Source organism: Asterias amurensis, chromosome 19, assembly GCF_032118995.1.
Source record: "Asterias amurensis chromosome 19, ASM3211899v1".
Taxonomy (NCBI): domain Eukaryota; kingdom Metazoa; phylum Echinodermata; class Asteroidea; order Forcipulatida; family Asteriidae; genus Asterias; species Asterias amurensis.
Window position 1 is genome coordinate 12,268,468 of NC_092666.1, and position 25,228 is coordinate 12,293,695.

General features: G+C 38.5%; 2 protein-coding genes across 7 annotated transcripts in view; one reads left to right on the top strand and one right to left on the bottom strand.

Annotated features, from left to right (window-relative positions):
- The window catches only part of LOC139951311 (cystathionine beta-synthase-like), a 132,720-nt gene extending 124,390 nt beyond the window's left edge, over window positions 1-8,330 (bottom strand). For 2 of the 4 annotated variants that reach the window (XR_011787750.1, XM_071950137.1), the window contains exons 1-6: window positions 7,916-8,134; window positions 6,568-6,741; window positions 3,848-3,963; window positions 3,422-3,556; window positions 2,100-2,384; window positions 1,513-1,604 (exon numbers count right to left, since the gene is read on the bottom strand). Coding sequence is in view for 1 of the 4 variants with exons in the window: in XM_071950137.1 (XP_071806238.1) it covers window positions 1,513-1,604; window positions 2,100-2,384; window positions 3,422-3,556; window positions 3,848-3,963; window positions 6,568-6,677 (738 nt within the window). In the remaining 3 variants the exon portion in view is untranslated. Of the gene's footprint in view, window positions 1-1,512; window positions 1,605-2,099; window positions 2,385-3,421; window positions 3,557-3,847; window positions 3,964-6,567; window positions 6,742-7,648; window positions 7,718-7,915 lie in introns of those variants that run through there. The other 2 variants (XR_011787751.1, XR_011787752.1) reach the window with 2 other exon arrangements.
- A 321-nt stretch (window positions 8,331-8,651) lies between these two features.
- Window positions 8,652-25,226, top strand: LOC139951430 (DNA-directed RNA polymerase III subunit RPC4-like). Of its 3 annotated transcripts, none has more exons than XM_071950327.1 (9): window positions 8,652-8,723; window positions 11,408-11,595; window positions 12,424-12,482; window positions 13,564-13,727; window positions 15,733-15,860; window positions 16,473-16,611; window positions 17,907-18,208; window positions 19,059-19,205; window positions 20,683-25,226. In XM_071950327.1, exons 2-9 carry the CDS (start codon window positions 11,443-11,445, stop codon window positions 20,803-20,805), a joined length of 1,215 nt encoding a protein of 404 aa, XP_071806428.1. In that variant the 5' UTR covers window positions 8,652-8,723; window positions 11,408-11,442; the 3' UTR covers window positions 20,806-25,226. The 3 variants fall into 3 exon arrangements, with proteins under 3 accessions (XP_071806428.1, XP_071806427.1, XP_071806429.1); XM_071950326.1 differs by having other exon boundaries at window positions 8,660-8,755; XM_071950328.1 differs by having other exon boundaries at window positions 8,660-8,755; window positions 15,736-15,860.
- The last annotated feature ends 2 nt before the right edge of the window (window positions 25,227-25,228 follow it).

Here is a 25,228-nt window from a genome sequence, read left to right on the forward strand (position 1 = left end):
AGCCGAACACTCTTTAAAGCCATTGGACACTTTCGGTAAACAGTATTGTCCAAAGGCAAACACTTTGTGTATCACAACTTTACAACAAACCTGTGAAAATTGAGGCTCAATCGGTCATCGGAGTCGGGAGAAAATAACGGGAAAACCCACCCTTGTTTCCGCACGTCTAACCGTGTCATGACACGTATTTAAAATTAATCCGTAATACTCGATATCGAGAATTGATAATTGTTTTAATGTTTTCTCAAAAAGTAAAGCATTTTATGGAATAATATTTCAAGAGAAGTCTTTCACCATTACCTTCTGTAAGCCCTGTAAGTTATTTGTAAATCTGTGAACTTTTTCCTTTTTTTCTGTTCCGAAAGTGTATTATGGCTTTAAAGGCAGTGGACACTATTGGTGATTACTCAAAATAATTGTTAGCATAAAACCTTACTTTGCAACGAGTATTTGGGAGAGGTTGATAGTACAAAACATTGTGAGAAACTGCTCCCTCTGAAGTGCAAAGTAGTTTTCGAGAAAGAAGTAATTTTCCACGAATTTGATTTCGAGACCTAAAGTTTAGAATTTGAGGTCTCAAAATCAAGATCATGAAAGCACACAACTTCGTGTGACAAGGGTGTTTTTTCTTTCATTATTATCTCGCAACTTTGACAACTGATTGAGCTCAAATTTTCACAGGTTGGTCATTTTATGTATATGTTGAGATACACCAAGTGAGCAGACTGGGCTTTGACAATTACCAATAGTGTCCACTGTCTTTAATAATAATAATAACAATAATACATAGGTTCTTATATGTGGGATTTGAGGCGTCGCATTCAGTCTCCTGACAATGTTTCTAGCTAGAGCAGGCTAGTCGAAACATTGAAACCATTACCACAGGCCTGATACGTCACAGAGGCAATAAAAGGCGACAGCTCCGTGCCCCCTGGTCATTCCCTTGTTGCCCTTGAAATGCTCTAGTAGAAATTTACAACTTCCTCATAGGGTGCCCTGTACCAAGGAGAAAATGATGTGGTTCCCTTGCCCTTTCAAAAACGAAGCATTACAGGTTTGTTACCACTCAAGAGCTTACTCTACAGTCTATTCTATTCAGCCTATGTCGCTCCACTGCAGGAGGAAGGCCTCTTCATCATTGTCCCATTTCGATCTTTCCTGTGCGCATCGCATCCATGTGACGGTTCCAAACTCTGTGATGTCGTCCATCCAATGCCTGCTTGGTCTGCCTCTACGTCTCGTATGTGTTCTTGGGGTCCATTCCGTAATGCAATGTGTCCATCTTTTGTCATGGCGCAAAGTAGTACAGTAGTGAAGTCAATAAGGAGAAAACTCACCTATTCCACTACTTAGCAAAAGTAGTAATTAATGAGGTAGAGTTCTTTTTTTAGAAATGAGAAAAGTCTCTGTGAAATGAGCAGGATACTAGTAACTTTAGTCCAGTGAGTATAATTTTGTTGTGAGTAGCTACTTTTTGTGCCTGAAATTGGGCCCAGATAGTAAATGGTTTACCTGTATTTTGGGGTTTAGTTGTTTCAGTTTGCGTCCAATACCAGTCATCGTGCCACCAGTTCCAGATCCCATTACTACCATATCAAGCTTACCTAAATAATGTTTATAGTAGAAGTTAAAATTTACTTTTAATAAGAATTAAAATAAATAGCTGTTGATAATCACAAAAAAATAAAATAAAAAGTTCTTATGACGTGCATTTCACAATAAAGGACTCAATGAGCTTTACATTAGTGCCCTGGTGGCCATTAGTACATGAGCTTTACATTAGTGCCCTGGTGGTCATTAGTACAATTAACATTAAATCTTTCTCAGCTCCCTGTGGAGTATACAAACCAGGCAACCGTATAGCTCCAAAGACTTTTTCATACACAATATCAACCTCTACCTTCACAGGTACCCATTTATACTCCTGGGTGAAGAGAAGCAATTTTGGTAAAGTATCTTACTCAAAGACACATAACATGACTAGAGTCAATCACACTACAACTTCTGTATGCATGCCATCCTTAACATCACTAAACAACCACAGCAGACTTTTGATCCTTGCGCGATCAATGCCAACACTGCCCTAACATAACACTAACCTTCACACTGGTCCCAAATCTCCTGCCCAGTTGTATCATAATGAGCCAACGGGTTCCCTTCATTCCTGTACTGATCCAATATAATAGAGTTGGGGATTTCCCTGTTCAGCCTCTGAGCGACGCTGATATGAGATTCAGGGGCATCGAACCGAGCCGATGTCGGCGTACGAACAATCTCAGCGCCAAGAGCTCGTAGGACGTATACTTTCTCGCTACTCATCTTCTCTGGCATGACGATGATACAACGGTAACCTTTAACGGCTGCAGCCAAGGCTAAGCCGATACCTTCAAAAATAAGGAATAATAATAATAATAATAATAATAATAATAATAATAATAAAAATAATAACCGTATTTATAACGCGCCTTTTGCCAAAGGATACAAAGCGCCAGGTATTATTACTGCAAGAAGTGGGGCGAATTTTGAGATATAAGAACTAATCCTTAAGCACCATGTAATGGTTTACAAGGTGCTGTGGCGCAATATGCTGCCAATCCAGCCAGGAACACCGGGGCGAACCCCTTCTCTTTACAATAAGTGCACTGGGTTCTTTTACATGCGTTTACACAACATATGGGACCAACGGCTTTAGGAAAAAGCAATGCTTGTATGTCTTGCTTAAGGACACAAGTGTCACGGCTGGGGATTCGAACCCACACTCTGCTGATCAGAATCACCAGAGTTTGAATTCGGTGCTCTTAACCGCTCTGCCACGATACTCCCACAAATATGTACACATTAAAGGCAAAGTACACCTTTTTGGAAACTTTTGAATGTGTTTATCCTCTATAGATCACAATAAAAATAGCATGTGGTTCAAACATTTTATTTCAAAAGAGGGTTGCTTTTTAAAGAGACCGCCGAAAGTCAATCTCAGAAGTGTTCTGCAAAAGCACTTCTTAGATTCAAATTTTGGCGGATACAAACTTATATGTTTCCATATTACAAAATAGTTTAAAGTGAAACATTTCACAAAATGCTTTATACTTTTGAAAGCTCCTGTAGGCTTCTTACCAAAAGTTTTAATTGCCCTTAAAAAAGGGGTTGTGCCCCAATTGACCCTTTTCATGAAATATGCTAATTACAATGTACATTCTCACATGCGTACAGACCCTATTGGTTGGCAAACGCTATAGAGTTGTGCACGAAGTCACGCAGCCATTAGCCGTGTACAAAACAGCGTGATGTTCCTCATTTCTGCCAACCAAAATGATAGTGCGCACGTGCTATGTGCAATTTACATATTTCATGAAATGGGTCTATTACCACAGTCCATGATATGACACAAGTATTCTAGACTCCCGTTGACTCATGTACCTACCTGTATTCCCAGAAGTAGGTTCTATCAACGTAGATCCTGGTTTCAAGACTCCTTTCCTCTCTGCTTCTTCAATCATACGAAGAGCTATCCGATCTTTAACGCTGCCACCCGCGTTGAAAAACTCACATTTAGCCACTAAGATATAATTATAAGAAGATCAAAATCAAAGATACATTCAAAAATTTCCACAAAACAGTTAACCACGTGGCCCCAAAAATTGGGTGGGGCACCAGTCACAACAGTGAAAACGTAATGCAAATTGGGCTGGTAACCTAATTCTACTAAGAGCTGGCACTAATTCTGCTTTCAGGGCCCAATTTAACAAAGCCCGTGACCACAAAAAAAACCTTGAATAAGCCAGAAAATTAGTGCTTTAAAACAGAACAGGTTACCAGCCATAATTCCACAAAGTTTACTTCTACTCACATAATTCACATTTCAGTCCTGCACTCTTGCCGATGTTGTTAATTCGCACCAGAGGGGTGTGACCAATCATCTTCAGAATATTCGGAAGGATTTTCTTCCGGATCTCTCGAATTTCTCTGCAGAAATAAGTAACAGGGAATTAAATTCATAAGAGTCCTATTACTCACTTTCAGGGCACTAGTCACATTTTGACTCAGGCTAAAAACCTGAGTTGCAAATTGTATTTATACATTCATATAAACTAGCCTTTGAAATAATCTGCTGCCCTGGGTTGAAACCTCAGGCCATCAGAAACACCAGGGGCCAATTTCATAGAGCTGCTAAGCACAAAAAGTTGCTTAGCATGCCGGTTTTGCCTTGATAGTAACTGGATTAACAACCAAATTTCCATGTGATTTCTAGGATAAGCCAAACAGCTGAATACCAGTAACAAGCAATACATGCAACATATTTTGGTTGGTAATCATGTTTTTATCAAGGAAGAGATTTCATGCTAAGCAAATTTTCGTGCTTAGCAGCTCTATGAAATTGGTCCCAGGCCTTGTATTAACTTGCATCACACACAGCAATTGCCAAGGTGCCCTGTGCTTTTGCTGTATAGCCCTTACAAACAATTTACATTTCACGCACCTTCACTCCTCTCATGCGCATGAAAAACAGTTTACTTCTACATGTATTACTGTACTGTACTGTTAGAGGTATAGTATGCCACTTGTACATTAAAGAACCTTCATTTGTATCAGTTTTGTTATATTCATTGTCTCATGGGATAAAAAGTCCTATTTCAACGTGGTGGGGGGGGGGTAAATCTGAAACATCCTGTGCACAGCAGTAATGTATTGACCTAAACTGATTTGTTAAATCCGAACATACACTTAATTAGTGACACGTCTCAATGATTTTGCACTGGAGAATACAGTAATGACATTAATTTATTCAAATATTATTCAAAACATTACGTAAACCACCATATGGGCTACAAATGTACACCTTGTGATCTGGTCACCCGAGCGAAACAAACTAACTTTTTGACAAGAGAAAAAAAACAAATACTGCTTCCCTTCAAGAGCACAATTCAAAGCGAAACTCAAGGACTGTAAGTGTATACCATAGATTATTTTGGTTGGTAAACAGTTTGCAATCAGTTAGTTGTACCTTCTCATATAAAACAAAAAATAGAGCATTTAAAATGGCAATCTTTTTTACTCAACAGGGTGTTTAAGTGTAGACAACGGAAGTTTTGTATCTTTAACAGGGTTACATTTCAGATAGCCCTTCTAAAAAAGATGGTCTAATATCTTTTTGAGTCCCGTTATGTCTGTGTTTGCCATATCAAATAGTCCAAATACTGAGTAAGGTCAAGGACTAAAGTTTGATCCTCGCACTTTTTGAAAACTTTTGTATCTTTTTTTGAAATCAAGTTAAAGTACCAAGTTGAAGTGTGAACACCATGATAAGTTACTGTTATCACCACTTAATGTCATCAGAATATAGTGATATAGCTGTAATTTGTAAACATATACATGTACAGTAGACTCTTGTTATAAAAAAGACGCTGGGACTAGTCAAATTACCTCTTTATATGGGAATGAGGACGGCAAAACAAAAACACAAATCAGAAATAAGATTTGGGATCGAAAAGTACTCTTTATAAGCACAATCTCTTGTTAACGTCTGTAACTAGAGCCCACTGATAACATGGTGTTTTTGTTTAAAATTGTTGACTACAAACTAAACTTAACAGGGAATGTGTACGCTTGGTTTTGGTTATCACTCTTGAAATTACAGGCATGCAACTGCCCGTTGAAAAAAAAGAGGAAAATTTTCAAAGGCACAACGCAAGTGCGGAGCGAGGCAGCCGAAACGCCACGGGACATGATACCCACAATGATACCCTAGAAAATGTTGAGGTTTATTATGCTCTTAGGTGCATTTTTAGCATGTACTAGGCTTATTTTACATGATTGTAGCTGTACACTGTTAATGGCAGGCATATATTAGGCTAAAAAAAAAAATTAAAAAAAAAGCTTTTTTGTTTTCTTTTTCCCCCGTTTTTTTGTGTTTTTTTCACGCAAAAAAGAAAAAAAAAAAGCGGAATTCCGCGGAAACGCGGAAGAGTTGCATGCCTGAAATTAACTGCAATAAAAAGTTACTTGTTAAGCAGCTTTTGATAATGATTCTCAAAAAGCTTTAGGCCCTAGATACATTGTGTAAAGCATTTTGAGAATTTGAAAATTTGAAATTTTGCAACCGAGGTCAAGCGTTTGACAAGACGTTTTTCATATTACAAGTGTATTCCAACATGTCCGATGATAAGTTATTCTTCATGGATGGACATTTATCTATGATTTTCAGCCTTATTTAATCTATTAATACTTGTCATAGCCTTTTCAGCGTCTAGACAAGGTGAGAAGACAATGAAGAATTTAAGTTTTTAGAAGTGGGAGGAAAACCTTACAGAATAGTTCCAGGGAAAACCCAGTAGGGACTGAAAACCCGATCCACATAGTACCCCCTGTAGGATTCGAACCGGGAACCCCAGAGAGTCAGAGACTGGGTGGAAGGCAAGGAAAGACACCACTGCTCCAACTTGACTTTTATCGAAAATGCAACCTTTTGTCGTTCATTGAAAGCTAACTGTACCTCAAACATGTCAAACCAAGTACTTTTTATTGGCATCAATTTTAACAACAAGCTCCATTTCCTTCTTCTATACTTACTCATTAGATTCATGACGATGTGGACTTGACTTGGGATCAACACCAACATGCCAAGTGCATTTAGATGGAAGATCAGGCGCGATCCATGATGTCGTGTCCTTGACAGACATTTTACTGAAAGTTAGGACGTTGGCTCAGAGTCAAACTTCTCTTCTGCTTTCAAAGTTGGTAAACCTAAATTGAGTAAAGGATAACTTATTTGAGATTAATTGATACAATCAAATTTCCATAATTAATAGTATAACCTCTTTAATTAAGGACCTTAAAATGCATAGTTGACAGATCATCATACCCAATCTTGAAAGGTCAAATGCATGTACGCGTACCACAGCTGGAACATCTTAAAGGACAGAAAAACAACCCACAGGCTCTCCATACTCCACAAAGCAAGACTATAATTGCCCTACCAGTAGAGGACCTCCTTCAGCGCTCCAACGCCTGTTGCGACACCTTCACTCCAAACAATCCATACCAACAAGGACTGCTACAAATTCAGTTTTCTACCCAACACCGTTAAACATTGGAACAAACTTTCGTTCAACTTAACTACCATTCAAGACAACAAAGACTCAAAACAGCTGCTCTCGAGCGCACCCATGTTATTATATAGAATAGAACTATATCCAGATCCAGATAAAAAAAGATCCACAAAAATAGCCAATGAGTTGAAATTGGATACCTTCTTTTACCTCTAGCCGAAGGTTAATTAAAATGATTACAAGTTTATGACGGGATCTCAAGGCACTGCTGTATACAGCCTGTACAAAAACAGCACCAATCATGCAAAGAGCAAGACAATACGACTTACCTCCAATGATACAAAAGACTGACACATATTCATAATAAAAATATAAATTTATAACCCTCCATCCTCACAAATGGGCGGAGGAAGGATGGAGTGTAACAAATACTTTTAGCACAACTACAGGCAGCAACAATAGAAAAGAAATACTCAGAGTCTGACTCAGTCAGCAGAACCTGAACTAAGTTTTATTTTATAAAAATTAAATAAAAACATGGGCCCTAGTGGTTTTTAACAAAAAATAATGTTTTTGTTTTGAAATACACAAGAATAACTAACCAACAGTCAGTAGTTTACAGTAATTGAAATCAGGATAGAAGTATACAAATAACCATGAAATAACTGAGCAAGATCATCCTTACTCTATGGCAAGATGGACCACCGTTATGGCATATGGTCAGCGGGTACGTCAGGAGTGTTTTCTCGCTGATCGCTCAGACACCCCAGCCCGCAACACACCCACACCACACCTCCAACAGATTGCCCAATAACATGGCTCAGAGATTAGGAGCCATGCCTTTTTATTTAAATTTGATAGTCAAATACCTGTTCTGCGGAGACGATGTTTTCTGTTGTAAAACCTGTCAAGATGTGTTGATCAGTTTGTAATCACTGCCGATCGAGTCACTGATAAACAACATAAGAATGCAGAACAGCCAACAAAGGAGATAAACAACTCCAGATTAAATACCAACCTTTGTACGGCGATGGAACGATAAGGCGAGAGGAGAGATTTTTGCAGCGTGGTGGTGGTGGCGTGTTCAACAACCGGAACCCTGCATTGATGATGCAACTAACACGACGACGACATTAGTATTGATTCAAGGCGTTGTTTTCCATTATCACACAACTATGCGCGAGTAGTGTGTTTAGTGTGGTTGTTTCGAACTCCACAAGAACGTCCTGTTTCAAGACTAGGACGACTTACGTTGTGTCTGGTGGATCGACTCCCTCCCAAAAACGATCCCAAGTTATCGATACATATCAGCAGCAGGGGCCAAAAATTAACAAAGCTGAAAAATACTGCTTAGCAAGAATAGATGAATTTGTTGAGCAAGAAATGAGCGGGTACCGGTGGCAAAAGTATCAACTTACTTTATGTGATGTTGGCTGGTAACTTATTTTTCCTAACTAAGCATGATTTTTCTGTGGTTAGCAAGTATGCTTGTAACCAAGTTTTCCACGTAAGAATCGATTATTATGTAAGGCTAGTGTTTTGTGCATATACGTGTACAAATTGCATCGGGAACGCTTCAGTGATTCGCGTGTTCAACGATTGGTGGCGTCCTTTAGCCCTAAACTAAAAACATGGCGGCGCCCATTACTGAATTTTGTGGATGACTGGATGGTGTTGGTGAGGATGTTGTTGTGGTTTTATTAATGTTTGTAAGTTTTATATAATCAAATCATAGTAGAGTCCAGAGATAGTGATATATTCCACTGTAATATTCAAATTCAAAATATCAATGATCAATATTATGGTTTTGATTAGCCCCACCACTTGTGTGGCCAAGGCAAGGAAGGATTCAGCTATCCTATTCCTTGGCCACACACACAAGTGGGGCTAGGTTTTGATTGACTTTTTTAATATTGAAATTAATTTATAAATATTAATTAAACTCAACTTATTTAATATTATTATTAATTACACTAATTTACAGTACACAAACTAACATTAATTAAAACATAACTAGACCCAGTAACTGGGGCGCTGTACTCCTTTTCAACAATTTTTGACTTTATCTGTCGTACTAGCGCCCCAGGGAATGGCACAGAATTTTAACGTATACCCAGTTTTTCGCGACACCCAGCCACAAAAAATGCCTCAAAATGACATAAAGACCAAACAAACTAGCTCAAAAATCGCCTACTCTATTCTCGATACGTCTAGGATGTAACATCAGGCATTTAATTGTACTCACGATCATTTTTTAAACTCCAAATCGATGATTTTTAACTCCGCATCGTGGAGCGATTGACAAGTCTGCGATTTTCGGATGTGTATGGTAACGAAACATGGCGTCGCGTTGTGGGTGGATGTCCATCAACGGCTGTTTAATGCTACACTTGTTACAGGCGTTGCAGCGAATGCTATACATTGTACACGGGGATGGGTACAGGCGCTGCAGCTAGCGAGTGCCCACGTGCGTTCAATCATGGTCAACGTAACTTACACGGTGCCGGGTTGTTGGAAAATTATCAGAAAGGGGGTGAAAGGTTCTCAGAAAGGGAATATTGTCTGAAAGAGGGGATTTTTCTGGTCATCGCCCCTCAAAAAAAAAGAAAAAAAAAAAAAAAAGGGGAAAAATATGATAAATAAATAAAAACCGCTGTACTTCATCTAGGCCTACGATTTTTTGTGCATGGTTAAATTGCTTCTTATAATGTTTAGTGCTGCCAGTGTCACTGTAGAATTTTTTTTTTTTATTTATCATCTTTTTTCCCCTTTTTTTCGTTTTTTCCTTTTTTTTGGGGGGGGGGGGGCGATGACCAGAAAAATCCAGACCAGCAGACTTCATCCAGAACCATCCAGCTTCATCCAGCAGACTTCAGACCAGAAAAACAATATTCCCTTTCTGAGAACCTTTCACCCCCTTTCTGATAATTTTCCAACAACCCGGCACCGTGTAAATTACGTTGACCATGATTGAACGCACGTGGGCACTCGCTAGCTGCAGCGCCTGTACCCATCCCCGTGTACAATGTATAGCATTCGCTGCAACGCCTGTAACAAGTGTAGCATTAAACAGCCGTTGATGGACATCCACCCACAACGCGACGCCATGTTTCGTTACCATACACATCCGAAAATCGCAGACTTGTCAATCGCTCCACGATGCGGAGTTAAAAATCATCGATTTGGAGTTTAAAAAATGATCGTGAGTACAATTAAATGCCTGATGTTACATCCTAGACGTATCGAGAATAGAGTAGGCGATTTTTGAGCTAGTTTGTTTGGTCTTTATGTCATTTTGAGGCATTTTTTGTGGCTGGGTGTCGCGAAAAACTGGGTATTCGTTAAAATTCTGTGCCATTCCCTGGGGCGCTAGTACGACAGATAAAGTCAAAAATTGTTGAAAAGGAGTACAGCGCCCCAGTTACTGGGTCTAAAACATAACAGCACTAACTACAGTCCAGTCAACAGTGAACACATGGTAAAGATGACACGAATATCACTGTCAGCTTTTAATATTAAGATTAAAGCCATGGACCCTTTCGGTAAACAGTATTGGCCAAGGCCCACACTTCGTGTATCACAACTTCTATATCAAATAACAAACCTGTGAAAATTTGGGCTTAATCGGTCATTGGAGTCGGGAGAAAATAACGGGAAAACCCACCCTTGTATCCGCGCGTTTCGCCGTGTCATGACATGTGTTTAAAATAAATCCGTAATTCTCGTTAACGAGAATTGATATTGTTTTACTGTTTTCTCAAAAAGTAAAGCATTTCATGGAATAATATTTCAAGAGAAGTATTTCACCACTACCTTCTGTATACCCTGTAAGTTATTTGTAAATCAGTGAACTTTTTTTTTTTTTTCTGTACCGAAAGGGTCCAATGGCTTTAAGAACATTCTTTATTGTTGTTAATAAAATTAAAAGTTAAACATAGTCCGACGTCAGTGGTACTGGTAGGAGGGTCACGACTTACGTTATCACAACTAACTGTAACTATCAATAAAGATTTCGCTGCCACCACTGCATGCATGTGAGTACGACCAAAAGCAGCAGTCACGTCCATGTCAGTTGTCACCATGTCATGACCATGTCCGCAGTGCCCTGTCTCGTATGTACAGGCTACAGGCTACAGCATAGCTTAGCCTCATCAGGGCCTACTTCTAGAAACGCTCCCCTGTGAGCTCACAGGGGAGCCTTATAGTTTCTAGAAGTAATCAGGGCCAATCCACCACCACACTCGGTTCAAACCATTAAATGTTTTCCTGATTTCAAAATGAAATAGGCCTATTTCTTTATCTTATTCTTACTATTTTTATTACTATTGTAAATTTATTTTTTTTTGTTTTTCTTTGAAAAGATGGAGAGAAAGACGTATAAGATAAAAACATCACCATGTCTGGGCAAGAACAATCCCCATCTTCAGGAAATACCTCAGGAAGCCTTCCTCGAGGGCTAATTGGGCGTCGAGGGGGTATTGTCAACCCAAGCACTCGTCTCCCATCTTTACGCCCAGCAAGGGACCTAACCCTAGGAGGTGTACAGAAGGTTTGTTTATGGTCAATCTATTTATAAACATTTGTGCTGTAAGTTTTTTTTTTAATAACTGATTAATCAAAAATTTAATTATATACTCGATATTGTAATTTTTCCCTTGTGCAAGATGAAGCCTTAAAAAAAATTCTTAAAAATACCAAAAACCGACAGTTTCATAGGATTGCAATACTTACAGGTTTTCGGCTTGATCCTCGCTGTAATTGTCAGTCTAAAACATAGCAAATTGTGCCGCCCCGCTGTACTTGAAAAGAAGAGAATGCCCAGGCTCCCTGCATGATGCATGCTTCTGCTTCCAGTAATTTGTGATTGGCATGGTGTTTTTAAAACTGTTCTAATGACTTATCATTTTAAAGGGTCTGTAAATGTTTGGTAGATAACTCTATTCTATATTATGCAGAACTATGCAGAACTATATTTTTCACAGAACTCGGGGGAAAGTACTGAGCATACAGTGCTCACACACATCGGTGTATGGGTTAAAACCAAAATCAATATTCTTTATCCCCAATGCAAACTTAACATCTCTTATAACTATTTTTATTCTAATTGAAATAAAAAACTTATTTATAAAGAAAGAAAAAAAGGTCACCTTTGGATAGTAAATACAATTTGAGAAACTTGTCACTTTCTTGTACTGCATTTATAGAAAAATTATCCCAGAACAAATATTGATTTGAGAAATGTAACTGACAGAAATGTTTCTCAGATTGTGTGGCAGTTGCTGGTTATTCTTCCTCGCTTGGACATAAGCAGTCCAGATTTTTAGTGATATTTCAAATACCAACAATAACAATACCACCTTTCATTTTGTTCTTACAGAAAGCATTCAAGCCTAACCTCACTTCAGCTGGTAGAAAAGAGAGAAGCCAAAAAGATGGGTAAGCAAGAAATGTTAGAATTTGTCCTTGTCAATGCTCACCTCCAGTGCTAAATTTCATAGCGCTGCTTAACGCTAAGCAACATTTTTGATCTTACTGTAGCAGAAAATTTACTAAGGTAAGCATATTTCACAGGTCAGAAGAGAATTTAGGTGGCATATTGCGTTTTCACCATGGATTTGCATTGTGATGTCATTATTTTTGCAAAGTTAGCAGTAACACCAGAAGGTTAGCACGCCTTTTCGTGTGCTTACGGCATGTGTATGGTATGCGCTATGAAATGGAAATGGGTCCCAGGGCTCAAAATTTGACCTTGGACCACCGGCCATGTCGCGCAAGTTATTTCAGTGTTGGGCCAGTAGACTTGAGAAAGAACAAATATTGTTAATCTTTGTCATGTCTTTAAAGAATCATGTTTTAATGCACTGGACACTATTTGCATACTTGGAAACGAGCAATGGAGAGCTGTTGATAGAAAACAAACATTGTGAGAAATGGCTTCCTCTGAACACAGTGTTTGAGAAAGAAAGTAATTCAGCTGAGGTCTCGAATTCAAGCATCTGAAAATACACAACTTGTGCGAAAAAGGTGTTTTTTCTTCCATTATTCTCTTGCAACTTTGAGGCCCAATTGAGCTCAAATTTTCACAGTTTGAGTATCTTTTGCATATATATGTAGATACACCCAGTGAGAAGAACTGGTCTTTGACAATAACCGAAGGTGTCTAGTGGCTTTAACTTGGAGTTTGAGTCTCGCAAATAAAACTGACCCATAAAACAGAAGAGATTCATCTTCTCTTAGTGTTTGTTCAAACGCCCTGAGCACCCAGCCAGATGGATATGTTCGTATAAATCCCGGTTTATACTTCCTGCTGACGTGAAGCAAACGTCACAATTTTGCAACAAATAATTTCGCAGCAGTTCAACTCTGCTCAACTCACTTGCGCTGCAAAAGGAGAGTTATGACGTCAATTTCACGTCAATTTCGCTTCGATTTACAGGAAGTATGAACAGGGCATTACAATTCGGTATTATTATTTATTAGTTTGTCAGTAACCAATTGACTTTGTCTTTTCATAAAGCACAAGCAAAGAGTCTGTATCATCAGACACCCCACGACAGAGAGGTCAGAAATCCGGGAGAGGTGATGGCGGTCGTGGGAGAGGCAGAGGTCGTGGACGACCAGAAACCATTCAATCCCACTCTATCTTTGAGCAAGGCCCTGCTGACAGACTTAACAAAAAAGGTATGTATTTATGTATATTCAATGGAAAGTTTTACTATTAAAGACACTGGACAATATTGGTAATTGTCAAAGAATAGTCGTCACAGCTCAATCGGTCATCCAAGTTGCGAGATAATCATGAAAGAAAAAACACCCGAAGTTCTGTGCTTTCAGATGCTTGATTTTGAGATCTCAACTTCTAAATCTGAGGTCTCAAAATCAAGTTTGAGGAAAATTACTTCTTTCTTGAAAACTACGTTACTTCAGAGGGAGCAGTTTCTCACAATGTTTTATACTATCAGCCTCTCCCCATTACTTGTTACAAAGTAAGGTTTTATGCTAATAATTAGTTCAAGAAATTACCATTAGTGTCTACTGCCTTTAAGCAAAAAAGGCTTGTATATGTATATTCAATGGAAAGTTTGAGGGTAAAGATTAGTCAAGTAGTTGAGTTCTTCCACCTCAAGGACTTTGGTTTTAAAACCATTTTATCCCACTCTATCTTTGAGAAAGGCCTTGTAGACAGACTAAACAAAAAAGGCATGTATATTCAATGGAAAGTTTGACTATTAAGAACTTATTTTTAACAAGTAAAATAATAATTATACCAGCACACCCCAAAGCGCTCAGTATTTTGCCATGCAAGATATGTGGAGCTTTGTGTTTGTGTAGTACCTTGTAATGGTTAACAAGGTGCTGTGTCGAAACCTCCGATCAGGCGAGGAACATCGGGGCGAACCCCTTCTCTCTACAATTCAAAACTTATTCTTACATTACTTGTAACACATTACTCTTTATACTGACCCATGAACTTTGTCTAACCGTCTAACCACTCGACCACCGAGCGAGCCCGTTGGTCAGAGGTAGTTTGAATTGTGTTAGCAGTGGGTATTCTAACGATTTAAAATTAATGTTGTGTTTGCATTAGGGATAAAGAATTTAATTTGTTTTCAACCCTTACATCCATGAGGGAATCAATGTGTGGTGAAGAGGTTTTCAACTAGTGGTTTAAACCCAACGAGGCCTGGATCTTGATAATTTTACCGAGACAAAGTCGAGGTAAATTATTAAGAACCAGGCGTTGGCGAGTTTAAACAACTAGTTGAAAACCGGTTCAAGACACTTTGATTCCCATTCATAAATACCTTTTTGGTCAAAAAACATCAACACTTTTTGTCAAATAGTGAAATAAATTCCAAAATTATATATTGTTCAATGATTTCTTTCAACACAACACCCCTCCAGCTATGAAATGGTAAAGCCCTAGTGTAAACAACTTCTTATAAGGGAATGCTGTGCGCATCGTGCGTATCACGTGATGTGGCACAACTGTCGCGACCGTGGCTCTCGACCAATAGGAATGAAGAAACTGTCTTATAAGCACAGGTGCAAGCTCGAGTGTCACGCCCATGTTTCAACACTTTTTACTGGTCATTATCAAGGTTTTAACAGCCCCACATGACGCGCTCTTCACCAATAGGAATGTAGGAATAGCGAAACTGTCTTAGGTATTTATGAATGTGTGTACTCAGTATTTCCTCAAGTTCTTTAAAAGGAATCGGCAGGTAAATCACTTGGTGGAATTTGAACCCACAATCTTTGCTGGAGATGTCTTACCACCGAGCTATCCCGGTGGCTAGAGGCAGTTTAAATTCTTTGTGTTAGCAGCGAGTACCACAACAAATTAATATAGTTTGTTTTTACCCTAACACCGAAGTATGTTTAGCGCTGTATACTCAGGCCTTGAGCACCTCATTTTGGTGGATTTTGGCGCCCTATAAATATTCTTTATTATTATTATTATTATTCACAAAGGGAAAGAATTCGATCGCCTCCATGCCTCTTGCCATTGCCTTGTTGCCTTGAAATGCTACAGTGGAAGTTTACAATTGCATTGGAGAAAATTTCTTGGTGCCCTTGTTCTTTCAAAAACAAAGCATTCCGGCCTGAAAGTACACTTTTCCAAATTTTGTGAAAAATAATAAAGTAACAAAAATTAAATCTCTTGTTTGTTTTTGTCCGGCAGTAGGAGGGGGCAGTGGTTATCTTGGAGGAGGAGGGGACAGTAAATCATCATCTTCTTCTCGGCCAATCAAAAGAGATAAAATGACGGAGGAAGACTCTAGGAGGATGAAAGAAATTCTCAGAGATGACGTAAGAAAATTGTACTTTTTCCAAATGGAAAAAATAAACAGAGTTGATAATTTAACTAAGTTTGTTTCGTTCAAGGAGATTGGCTTACACCACTTTTGAATAATATTAGTACAAGTTAAGATACAATGTATCAATGCGCTTTGCATTAATGCCCTGTTCAATGGGCAAATCTTTAATCTTTCCCAGCTCCGTGGAGAGTATATCGCCCTGTGCTACTGTCACGCCTTTTTATACACAGGCACCCATTTATACTCCTGGGTGAAGAGAAGCAATTTCAGTAAAGCATCTTGCTCATGGATACAAGTGACATGACCAGGATTCGAACCCACACTCTGATGGCTTAACCACTAGAACTTGAATTCAATGCTCTAAAACACTCGGCCATGACACCAAGACATTACTAAGTGTCATGATTGGGATTCGAACCCACACTCCGATGACCTTACCACTGGTGCTTGAGCTCGATGCTCTAACCACTCAGCCAGGTCACCTAGACATAAGTGTCATGACCGGGATTCGAACCCATACTCTGATGACTTAACCACTACAACTTGATCTCGATGCTTTAAAACACTCGGCCATGACACCTTAATCCTTTTTTTCAATGTTTAGTTTGTGAGTGAGTTGGATGGGGATTATGCGGAAAATCAATACTGCCCGATACATCTACCGTTGGTGGCGGCGTTGTCCTTGAAGAAGGAACACAAACAAGACGCAGAAATAAAGATGGAATGTGAGGAGGAAAAAAAAGGTAAGAATTTACTCATTGGTAACATAACTGGTGGCACGGTTGGCTTGTGCGTAAAGCGCTCGCCTCTCACCAAATTGACCCCGGTTCGATTCCCGGTCGGGGCCACATGTGAGTTGAATTATGCGTTGGTTCTCTGCTGTGCCATGAGGGTTTTCCAGACTATCCGGTTTTCCTCCCTCAGGAAAAAATCTAACACTTTCGATCTTGGCTGTGCTCCGTGGTCATAATGGGTTGATGTGGCTGGCAGCTAAATGCGCCCTTGCATGCCTGCTTCTCGAATACGTTGTAGCCGCGTCCTTCGCAATTCAGCTCTAGCTGCGAGTAAGGACGATTAGCCTCCCAAATTATTATAACTATTACTAGGTAGCCACTTAGAGGATAGGGATAAACTAGGGAGAAATTGTGAATAAGGCGCCTTCAGACCTCTCAACCCCAATGGTCTTAGCATCCAAGAAGGAAACAACTAGTAACCCTTTACTAGGTAGCCACTAAGAGACTTAGGATAGGGATAAACTAGAGAGAAACTGTGGATAATGCGCCTTCAGACCTCTCAACCCCAATGGTCTGAGCATCCAAGAAGGAAACAACTAATTACCCTTTACTAGGTAGCCATTAAGAGACTTAGGATAGGGATAAACTAGGGAGAAATTGTGATTAAGGCGCCTTCGGACCAATAAACCCCATGGTCTGAGCATCCAAGAAGGAAACAACTAATAACCCTTTACTAGGTAGCCATTAAGAGACTTAGGATAGGGATAAACTAGGGAGAAATTGTGAATAAGGCGCCTTCAGACCAATAAACCCCATGGTCTGAGCATCCAAGAAGGAAACAACTAATAACACTTTACTAGGTAGCCACTAAGAGACTTAGGATAGGGATAAACTAGAGAGAAATTGTGAATAAGGCGCCTTCGTACCAATAAACCCCATGGTCTGAGCATCCGAGAAGGAAACAACTAATAACCCTTTGCCTCCTCCTTTTTCGCCACAGATGACCCCTTTTAGCCTGCCTAATTCATTTGTTAATTTCTTTCTAGGACTAGTCCCAGGAGGTATTAAAAACTTTAATCGTCCTAACTGGAGATAAGACTAGTCTAAAGCCTTTGTGAAATCCACCCCTGGTCACTTCATCAAAAACAAATTTTAGGGGGGGGGGGGTTCCTGTTACTTTGCCTTTTCTTATCATTTTAAAAATATTGTCATAGCTAGGTTTTTTCTGATTAAATTATTTAAATATTTTGTAAGTGTGTGCTTATTGTACATTCTTAACTCTATGATAATTTATTTGTCTTTAGAAATTAAAAAAGAACCGGACGCTGGAGAGGATGTAGAAATGCCAGAACCAGAAACAAAACCTTCTCTGGAAAAAATCGCCATACAACCAAAGACCAGCACAAAATCCATACCAGAGAGGACAACGTGTGCCTCCATATTTGGCAGTCGGACAAAATCTGAAGGTGAACTTATATTTTTCCAGTTTCCGGATACACTACCTGGTCAGGCAATGACAAAGGATGATGAAGAGCAGAGACCAAAGTTTAAACAAGAACCAGGAACGACAACGGCAGACACAGATAGCCACAAGAAGTCTAAAGAGGTACGTTGTGTAATCAGTCTGAAAATAAACTGCTTTCAACTTTTTGAATCTTATTCATTAGTTCCGACAGCTCACACCTGCTGCATTTGAAGTTCCAGAAAAGCCTAAGAAGTAATAATTTTCTTCAAAGAGCCATCAGAACCCGGAGGTATGTTTGTTCCGGCTGCCATTAAGTTATACATTAGGCAGCTGGAACGGTGAGCTGTAGTATCTTTTGGGTTCTAACTCCTTTGTTGTTATTGCCTTTTTACTATACTTGTTGTATGGTGTACTTTTTTCAGTAATTGCCTTTTTATCTCTCTATGGTTCACTTTTTAACTTTCTGTTTAGGCCTACACTTTCTCTATTATACAATTTAAAGCCATTGGACACTTTCGGTAACAGTATTGTCCAAAGGCCCACACTTCGTGTAAAACAACTTAAATATAAAATAACAAACATGTGAAAATTTAGGCTCAATCGGTCATCTGAGTCGGGAGAAAATAACGGGAAAACCCACCCTTGTTTCCACACGTTTCGCCGTGCCATGCCATGTGTTTAAAATAAATCTGTAATTCTCGATAAAAAGATGCTGTGAAACTTTGAACTCAATTGGTCAAACTCTTGAATTTGAGACCTCAACTAAGGTCTCAAATTCAATTAAAATAAATTTGAGTAAGAAATTACCTCTTTCTCAAAAACTATGTTACTTCAGAGCGAGTCGTTTCTCACAATGTATTACACTATCAACAGCTCCCTGTTACTCATTACCAAGTCAGTTATTATGCTAACAATTTGTTTGGGTATTAAATAGTGTCTTCTGCCTTTAAACAGGCTATAAACATGGTAAATTATATTTCTTTTTAAACAGGACAATAAACCAGTCAAGTGTACCCTACAGAGCCTGCCAGAAGGGTACTTGGGTAAAATGCAGGTTTTGAAATCCGGCAAAACAAGGCTAGTCCTTGGAAACGTGACTCTTGATGTTGCCACAGGAACACAGTGCGGATTCTTACAGGTGCGTTGCTATGAAATTCAAGTATCTACAGATCTATAATAATAGTAAATATAGCGCTTTATCACACCCATATGGGCATATCAAAAACACACCAAACCGAAATGAGATTTGGGACTTCAGAGTACAATGTATACTCTTTAAAAGCAGAACCTTTTCTTAACGAACATTACAGAATAGACCCTTCCCATGAAATATGTAAATTGCACGTAGCGCATGCGCACTAATGTTTTGGTTGGCAAAATGAGGGAACATCGCGCTGTTTTGTACACGGCTAATGGGTGCGTGACGCAGATACGATTGCGCGTTTGCTTAGTGCACAACTCCATGGTGTTTGCCAACCAACAGGGTCTGTACGCATGCGTGAATGTAATTAGCATATTTCATAGCAATGGTCCATTGGTTTTGCTAGCAAATAAATTGCTGACAGTGTAAGCACTTTATGTAATCCACCATATACATGAACTGACAAACCTGTAGAAGTTTGAGATCGATCGGCCATCTAGGTCACAAGAAAAAAATGAAAAATGGATTACAAATTTTGCATTGCATTGATGCCAAAACAAAAATGAATAAAAGGCTCACTGAGCGATAAACTCAAGAATGAGAATTTTGATTATTTATTTCTCATCGAATATGAAATTTCAGACAGAAATATTATTTCAAGGGATGTTTTCTTCTATCATCAATAGACCGTGTAAGTTTTACGTTAATCTGTGATCTTCACGATTTTTGTTTCTTACCAATTCTGTAACATTCCTTTAACAGTGCTCTTTATAATGAGAGCCGGCTGTATTTAGTTGATACTGAAATCGTCTGGAATTCTTCTTCTAATTGGGTGTAGTGTCCGAGCACCAGACTCGAGCTCTGGTGTTTCTGTTCAGCAGAGTGTTGGTTTGAGTCCTTGTCGTGACACTTGTGTCCTTTAACAAGACACTGGGTGGAGAGAAGCAATTATAGTTAAAACTATAGTTGCTTCTCTCCACCCAGGAGTAAATGGGTACCTGTGAGGGCAGTGATGGTTCCTGATTTAACATAGTGCACTAGTTCGTGCCAGCACAGGCCGTTTACTCTCCTGGGAGCTGAAATCGTTTAAGGAATGAAAAAATAAACTGGGGTGATAATGTACGAGCCCCATGAGTGCACTGAGTGACGGATTTGAGCGCTATATACCAATGATAATAATAATAGTATCAAAGTCTTATATAGCGCACGTATCTACCAAACAAGGAACCTTTGGCGCTGAGATATAAACTTTCAGAAAGATAAGTTATTGTAGTGATAAGTTCTAAGACCCAATTATTTAGCACCATATAAGGGTTTACAAGGTCCTACGGGGCATACAGCCGACACAGTCAGTAACACCGGGGAAAACCCCTTCTTTTCGATAAGTGCTCTGGGTTCTTTAACAGTCATAACACAACACTTGCATTGCGTGTCTCTATTATTATCGTTTCTTTTGTATCTTGTTTAAATTCAGGATGTGATGTCACTTAGGCTTGACGACGATGAGCGTTCAGGTGAAATGATACGATTGGGACACGTGAAAAACAGAATTGTCTGCACGCCAAACTTTGAGAGTCTTTTACAACTATCGACGTAGAAGGTAGAAAACGACACAGACAAGAGACTAACCGAACCATTGGTCCAAACAGCACATACGCTATTAAGACACGATGAGAAATAGTGAAATGATTCGACTGGGACACGTGAAAAACAGAATTGTCTGCACGCCAAACTTTGAGAGTCTTTTACAACTATCGACTAAGAAGGTAGAAAACGACAAAAGACTACCCGTACCACTGGTCCAAACAGCACATACGCTATTAAGACACAATGAGAAACAGTGAATAAGTGGCAGCAGGGTACTTGGGTAAAATGCAGGTTTTGAAATCTGGCAAAACAAGGCTTGTCCTTGGAAACGTGACTCTTGATGTTACCGCGGGAACACAGTGTGGATAATTACAGGTGCGTTGCTATGAAGTTCAAGTATCTATAATATTAATAGTACTAGGTGCACATTTCCCATAGAATGCGAATTGTTGTTGTTTGTGGTTTAGCTTCATACATCATGAAAGGTAATGTACGCTGGGATACATCACCTTGGTCGTGCCCACCGTTGGTCGTTTCCAGCAACATGTATGATAATATTATAAAAAGGTTAAGAGCACCGGACTAGCCACTTGTGCCCTTGAGCAAGATACCATAGTTGTTTTGTTTTCTTTGGATAAGACACTGAGCCTTAGGTCTCCTCTACTTAGAAGGTAGTTTCGTGGCCAGCGAATTACTTAATAAGGGAGAACACTGGTGTATTCTGCTCTACCTCTCTGAGCGGAATACAAATGGAGCACAGTGTTCAAAACTTCAAACACTATTTTTCAATTCCGGTTCTTCTTAGAAGAAACCACTCAGTTTAGAGCACCGAATTCAACTCTGGTGTTTCTGATCAGCAGAGTGTCGGTTCAAGTCCCATTTGTGACACTTGTGTTATTAAGCAAGCCACTTAACAATGATGCTTCGTCCTTCAGATGGGACACAAAAAGCCGTTGGTCGAGTGTGTTGGGCATCGCACAAAAAAGAACCCAGTGCACTTATCTATAAAGAGAAGGGGTTTGCCCACGTGTGAAAGCACATCAATTTTGTGCAACAAGGGTGTTTTTTCTTTCATTATTCTCTTGCAACTTCAATGACCAATCTATTCCAAGTTTGCACAGATTTGTTACTTTATGCATATGTTGGGATACACCATGTGAGAATACTGGTCTTTGTCAAAGGTGTCCAGTGCCTTTAAAGGGTGTATGTAACTTTTGTAGGACAAAAAACACAATGTCCACAGATTTACACTAAACTTACACAGTTTGAAGATAATGATAGTAGAAAGCTTCCCTGAAAACATTACGTACTGAGGTGCTGTAGTTTTTGGGAAATGAGTAAAACAATGTCATGAAAATAATTTTCGTCTCATGAGACGAAAATTATTTTAAGCATTTACAAACAAACTTTCATGACATTGTATTACTCATTTCTCAAAAACTACAGCACCTACAGTACTTACATCAGTAAGTAATACTTGAAGGGAAGCTTTCCACTATCATTATCTTTAAACCCTGTAAGTTTAATGTAAATCTGTGGACATTTTGAAAAGGTACCCAAATCCTTTAAAGATCATGATGGTGGAAAGCTTTCCTTATAATATTACTGGCTGAGGTGCTGTATTTGTTGAGAAATTATTAATAAAGTTTCATGAAAAGAATTTTCGTCTTTTGTGAGACAAAAATTATTTTAGGGTATGAACAGCGGAATTACTCAACCCTCCTGAAAACATTGCTCTGTGATTTTCAATTGTTTTTTTAACCACCTGTTGATTAATAACACTGAAACTTCTACAGGTAAATTGTTTTACAACATCTTCATTCAGAGTGAGTAGGGATTCATGAATCGCCAAACACTTGATCTGCAAAATGTATCAAAACCTGAAATTTAAGACTTCATTTTTTAAAGGCACTGGACACTATTGGTAATTGTCAAAGACTAGCCTTCACAGTTGGTGTATCTCAAAATATGCATAAAATAACTAACCTGTGAAAATTTGAGCTCAATCGGTCATCAAAGTTGCGAGATAATAATGAAAGAAAACACCCTTGTCACACGAAGTTGTGTGCGTTTAGATGGTTGATTTCGAGACCTCAAGTTCTAAATCTGAGGTCTCGAAATCAAATTCGTGGAAAATTACTTCTTTCTCGAAAACTATGGCACTTCAGAGGGAGCTGTTTCTCACAATGTTTTATACCATCATCCTCTCCCATAACTCGTCACCAAGAAAGGTTTTATGCTAATAATTATTTTGAGTAATTACCAATAGTGTCCACTGATTTTAAGGATAGGTTTTTCCTCGAGAATAAACATGAAATGACGATCAGAGCATACTGATCGAAACGTCGAGTTAATCCAACGGTTCTTTTCAGAACCACCCCAACTCATTTAGAGATTGTTATTACATGGTGTTACCGCAAACTCTTCTATATCTTATTTCCACCATGCAAAGTTTCAAATCCTACTTATGAAATGATGCAGAATTTTTTTTTTTTTTTTTGCCAAGTTAAAAATAATGGCATCCCTTATTTTTTTAAGGTTTGGGGGGAGGTTTACATTTTGTAATCACTCTAACAATTAATGGCAATACAAACTTACTTGGTAAAAAAGACATCACCTTTCGCTAGTAGGCTGTAACGCGTTTTGTGAATTGCACTTTGAAGTTACATTGTTGTATATGGTTATAAAAAAATGTGTCAGTTTTTATTTCACAAACATTTTAATTTCCATTATATTCAACAGGACATATCGCAAAATGCACAGAAATAATTATAAAGAAGGTCTACCGAACAAAGATAGTACATGTATATAACTAGACATAATTGCATTTGTGCACAAATCCAGAGCTGTTTCGTTAATAACATTTTCAAATGTCTCAACTGAAATTGACATTTTAATTGTTTTCAAAGCAGTTATAACAAATTCTGGCTATTTAAAAAAATAATTTAGATTATACCATGTACAGTTAGCAATTAAAGAGATAAAGGTGCAAAAAATGAAAGAAATCATAGAAAATCATGTGATGATGTCATTATGACGTCATTTCATAAGAACTTGTCAATATCCAACAACCTACCAAGTTTCAACTTGATCGCATAATTACTTCGGGAGTTATACTAGTTCAAAAAGTGCACCTTTAAGGCCGCGTCACGTGACCCCCGATGACGTCATTGATAATTATAAAGAAGGTCTACCGAACAAAGATAGTATATAATAAAGATACTAGACCTATCATTATATGAGACACAATGAAATAGGGGCAAAATAATGGAGGCATATTCAAAAGACTTGTATTTAAAAACAAAAACAATTACACATTTTTTGTATACAACATACGGTCTTCTGAGCAGAACTTCAGTTGCAATAGATCGTACAGAGCAAAGAAAAGTTACTAGACCTAGGACAAACAGGAAAGTTAATAAGGCCCATACAAAATATACCAGTTAATCGTCCCCTCCCTCGTCCTTTTTTTGAAGCCGCATCCTTTTTTTTTTTTTTTTTTTACATTTTCTTGTATTACAAATTTTACAAATTTTACAAAATTTTTACAAATTTTATGTGTATTTCTCATTAAACTTATTATCTTTAAAGAACTTGTAACTACTTTAAGTAAGTGGTGACTTTTATTTCACACTGCTGTCTACAAATAAGATTAAAAACGTTCATTTATTTTATGTAAATAAATTTAAGTCCCATGCAGAGCATCTGGCGGCAAATTGTCTTACTAAAAATACAAATAATATACAGTATCATCGATTAGTAGGTAGAGGCCGATGATCCAGGCAAATCAAGCCAGGCCGTCTAAAAGAAAGTGTAGGGGTTTGCCAGGGCCCAACTTCATAGAGCTGCTTAAAGACATTGGCCACTATTGGTAATTGTCAAAGACTAGCCTTCTCACTTGCTGTATCTCAACATATGCATAAAGTAACAAGCCTGTGAAAATTTGAGCTCAATTGGTCGTCGAAGTTGCGAGATAATAATGAAAGAAAAAACACCCTTGTCGCACAAAATTGTGTGCTTTCAGATGCTTGATTTCGAGACCTCAAATTCTAAACTTGAGGTCTTGAAATCAAATTCGTGGAAAATTACTTCTTTCTCGAAAACTACGTCACTTCAGAAGGAGCCGTTTCGCACAATGTTTTATACTATCAACCTCTCCCCACTACTCATTACCAAGTGAGGTTTTCTGCTGATAATTATTTTGAGTAATTACCAATAGTGTCCACTATTAAGGGAAGGTACACGTTTGGTAATTACTCAAAACAAATATTAACTTAAAAACTGACTTGGTAACGAACATTGGAGAGCTGTTGATAGTATAACAAATTGTGAGGTACGGCTCCCTCTAATGTAGCAAAGATTTTGAGAAAGAGGTAATTTCTCACTAAAATAATGAAAGACTTCTAGCAAGAAGTATTTTATTCCTGTCTGAA

Coding starts and splice junctions, on each gene's coding strand:
- LOC139951430 (XM_071950327.1), top strand. CDS start 11,443: ATGTCTGGGCAAGAACAATCCCCATCTTCAGGAAATACCTCAGGAAGC. Junction 11,596..12,423: donor CCCTAGGAGGTGTACAGAAG/GTTTGTTTATGG, acceptor TTGTTCTTACAG/AAAGCATTCAAGCCTAACCT. Junction 16,612..17,906: donor ATGTGAGGAGGAAAAAAAAG/GTAAGAATTTAC, acceptor ATTTGTCTTTAG/AAATTAAAAAAGAACCGGAC.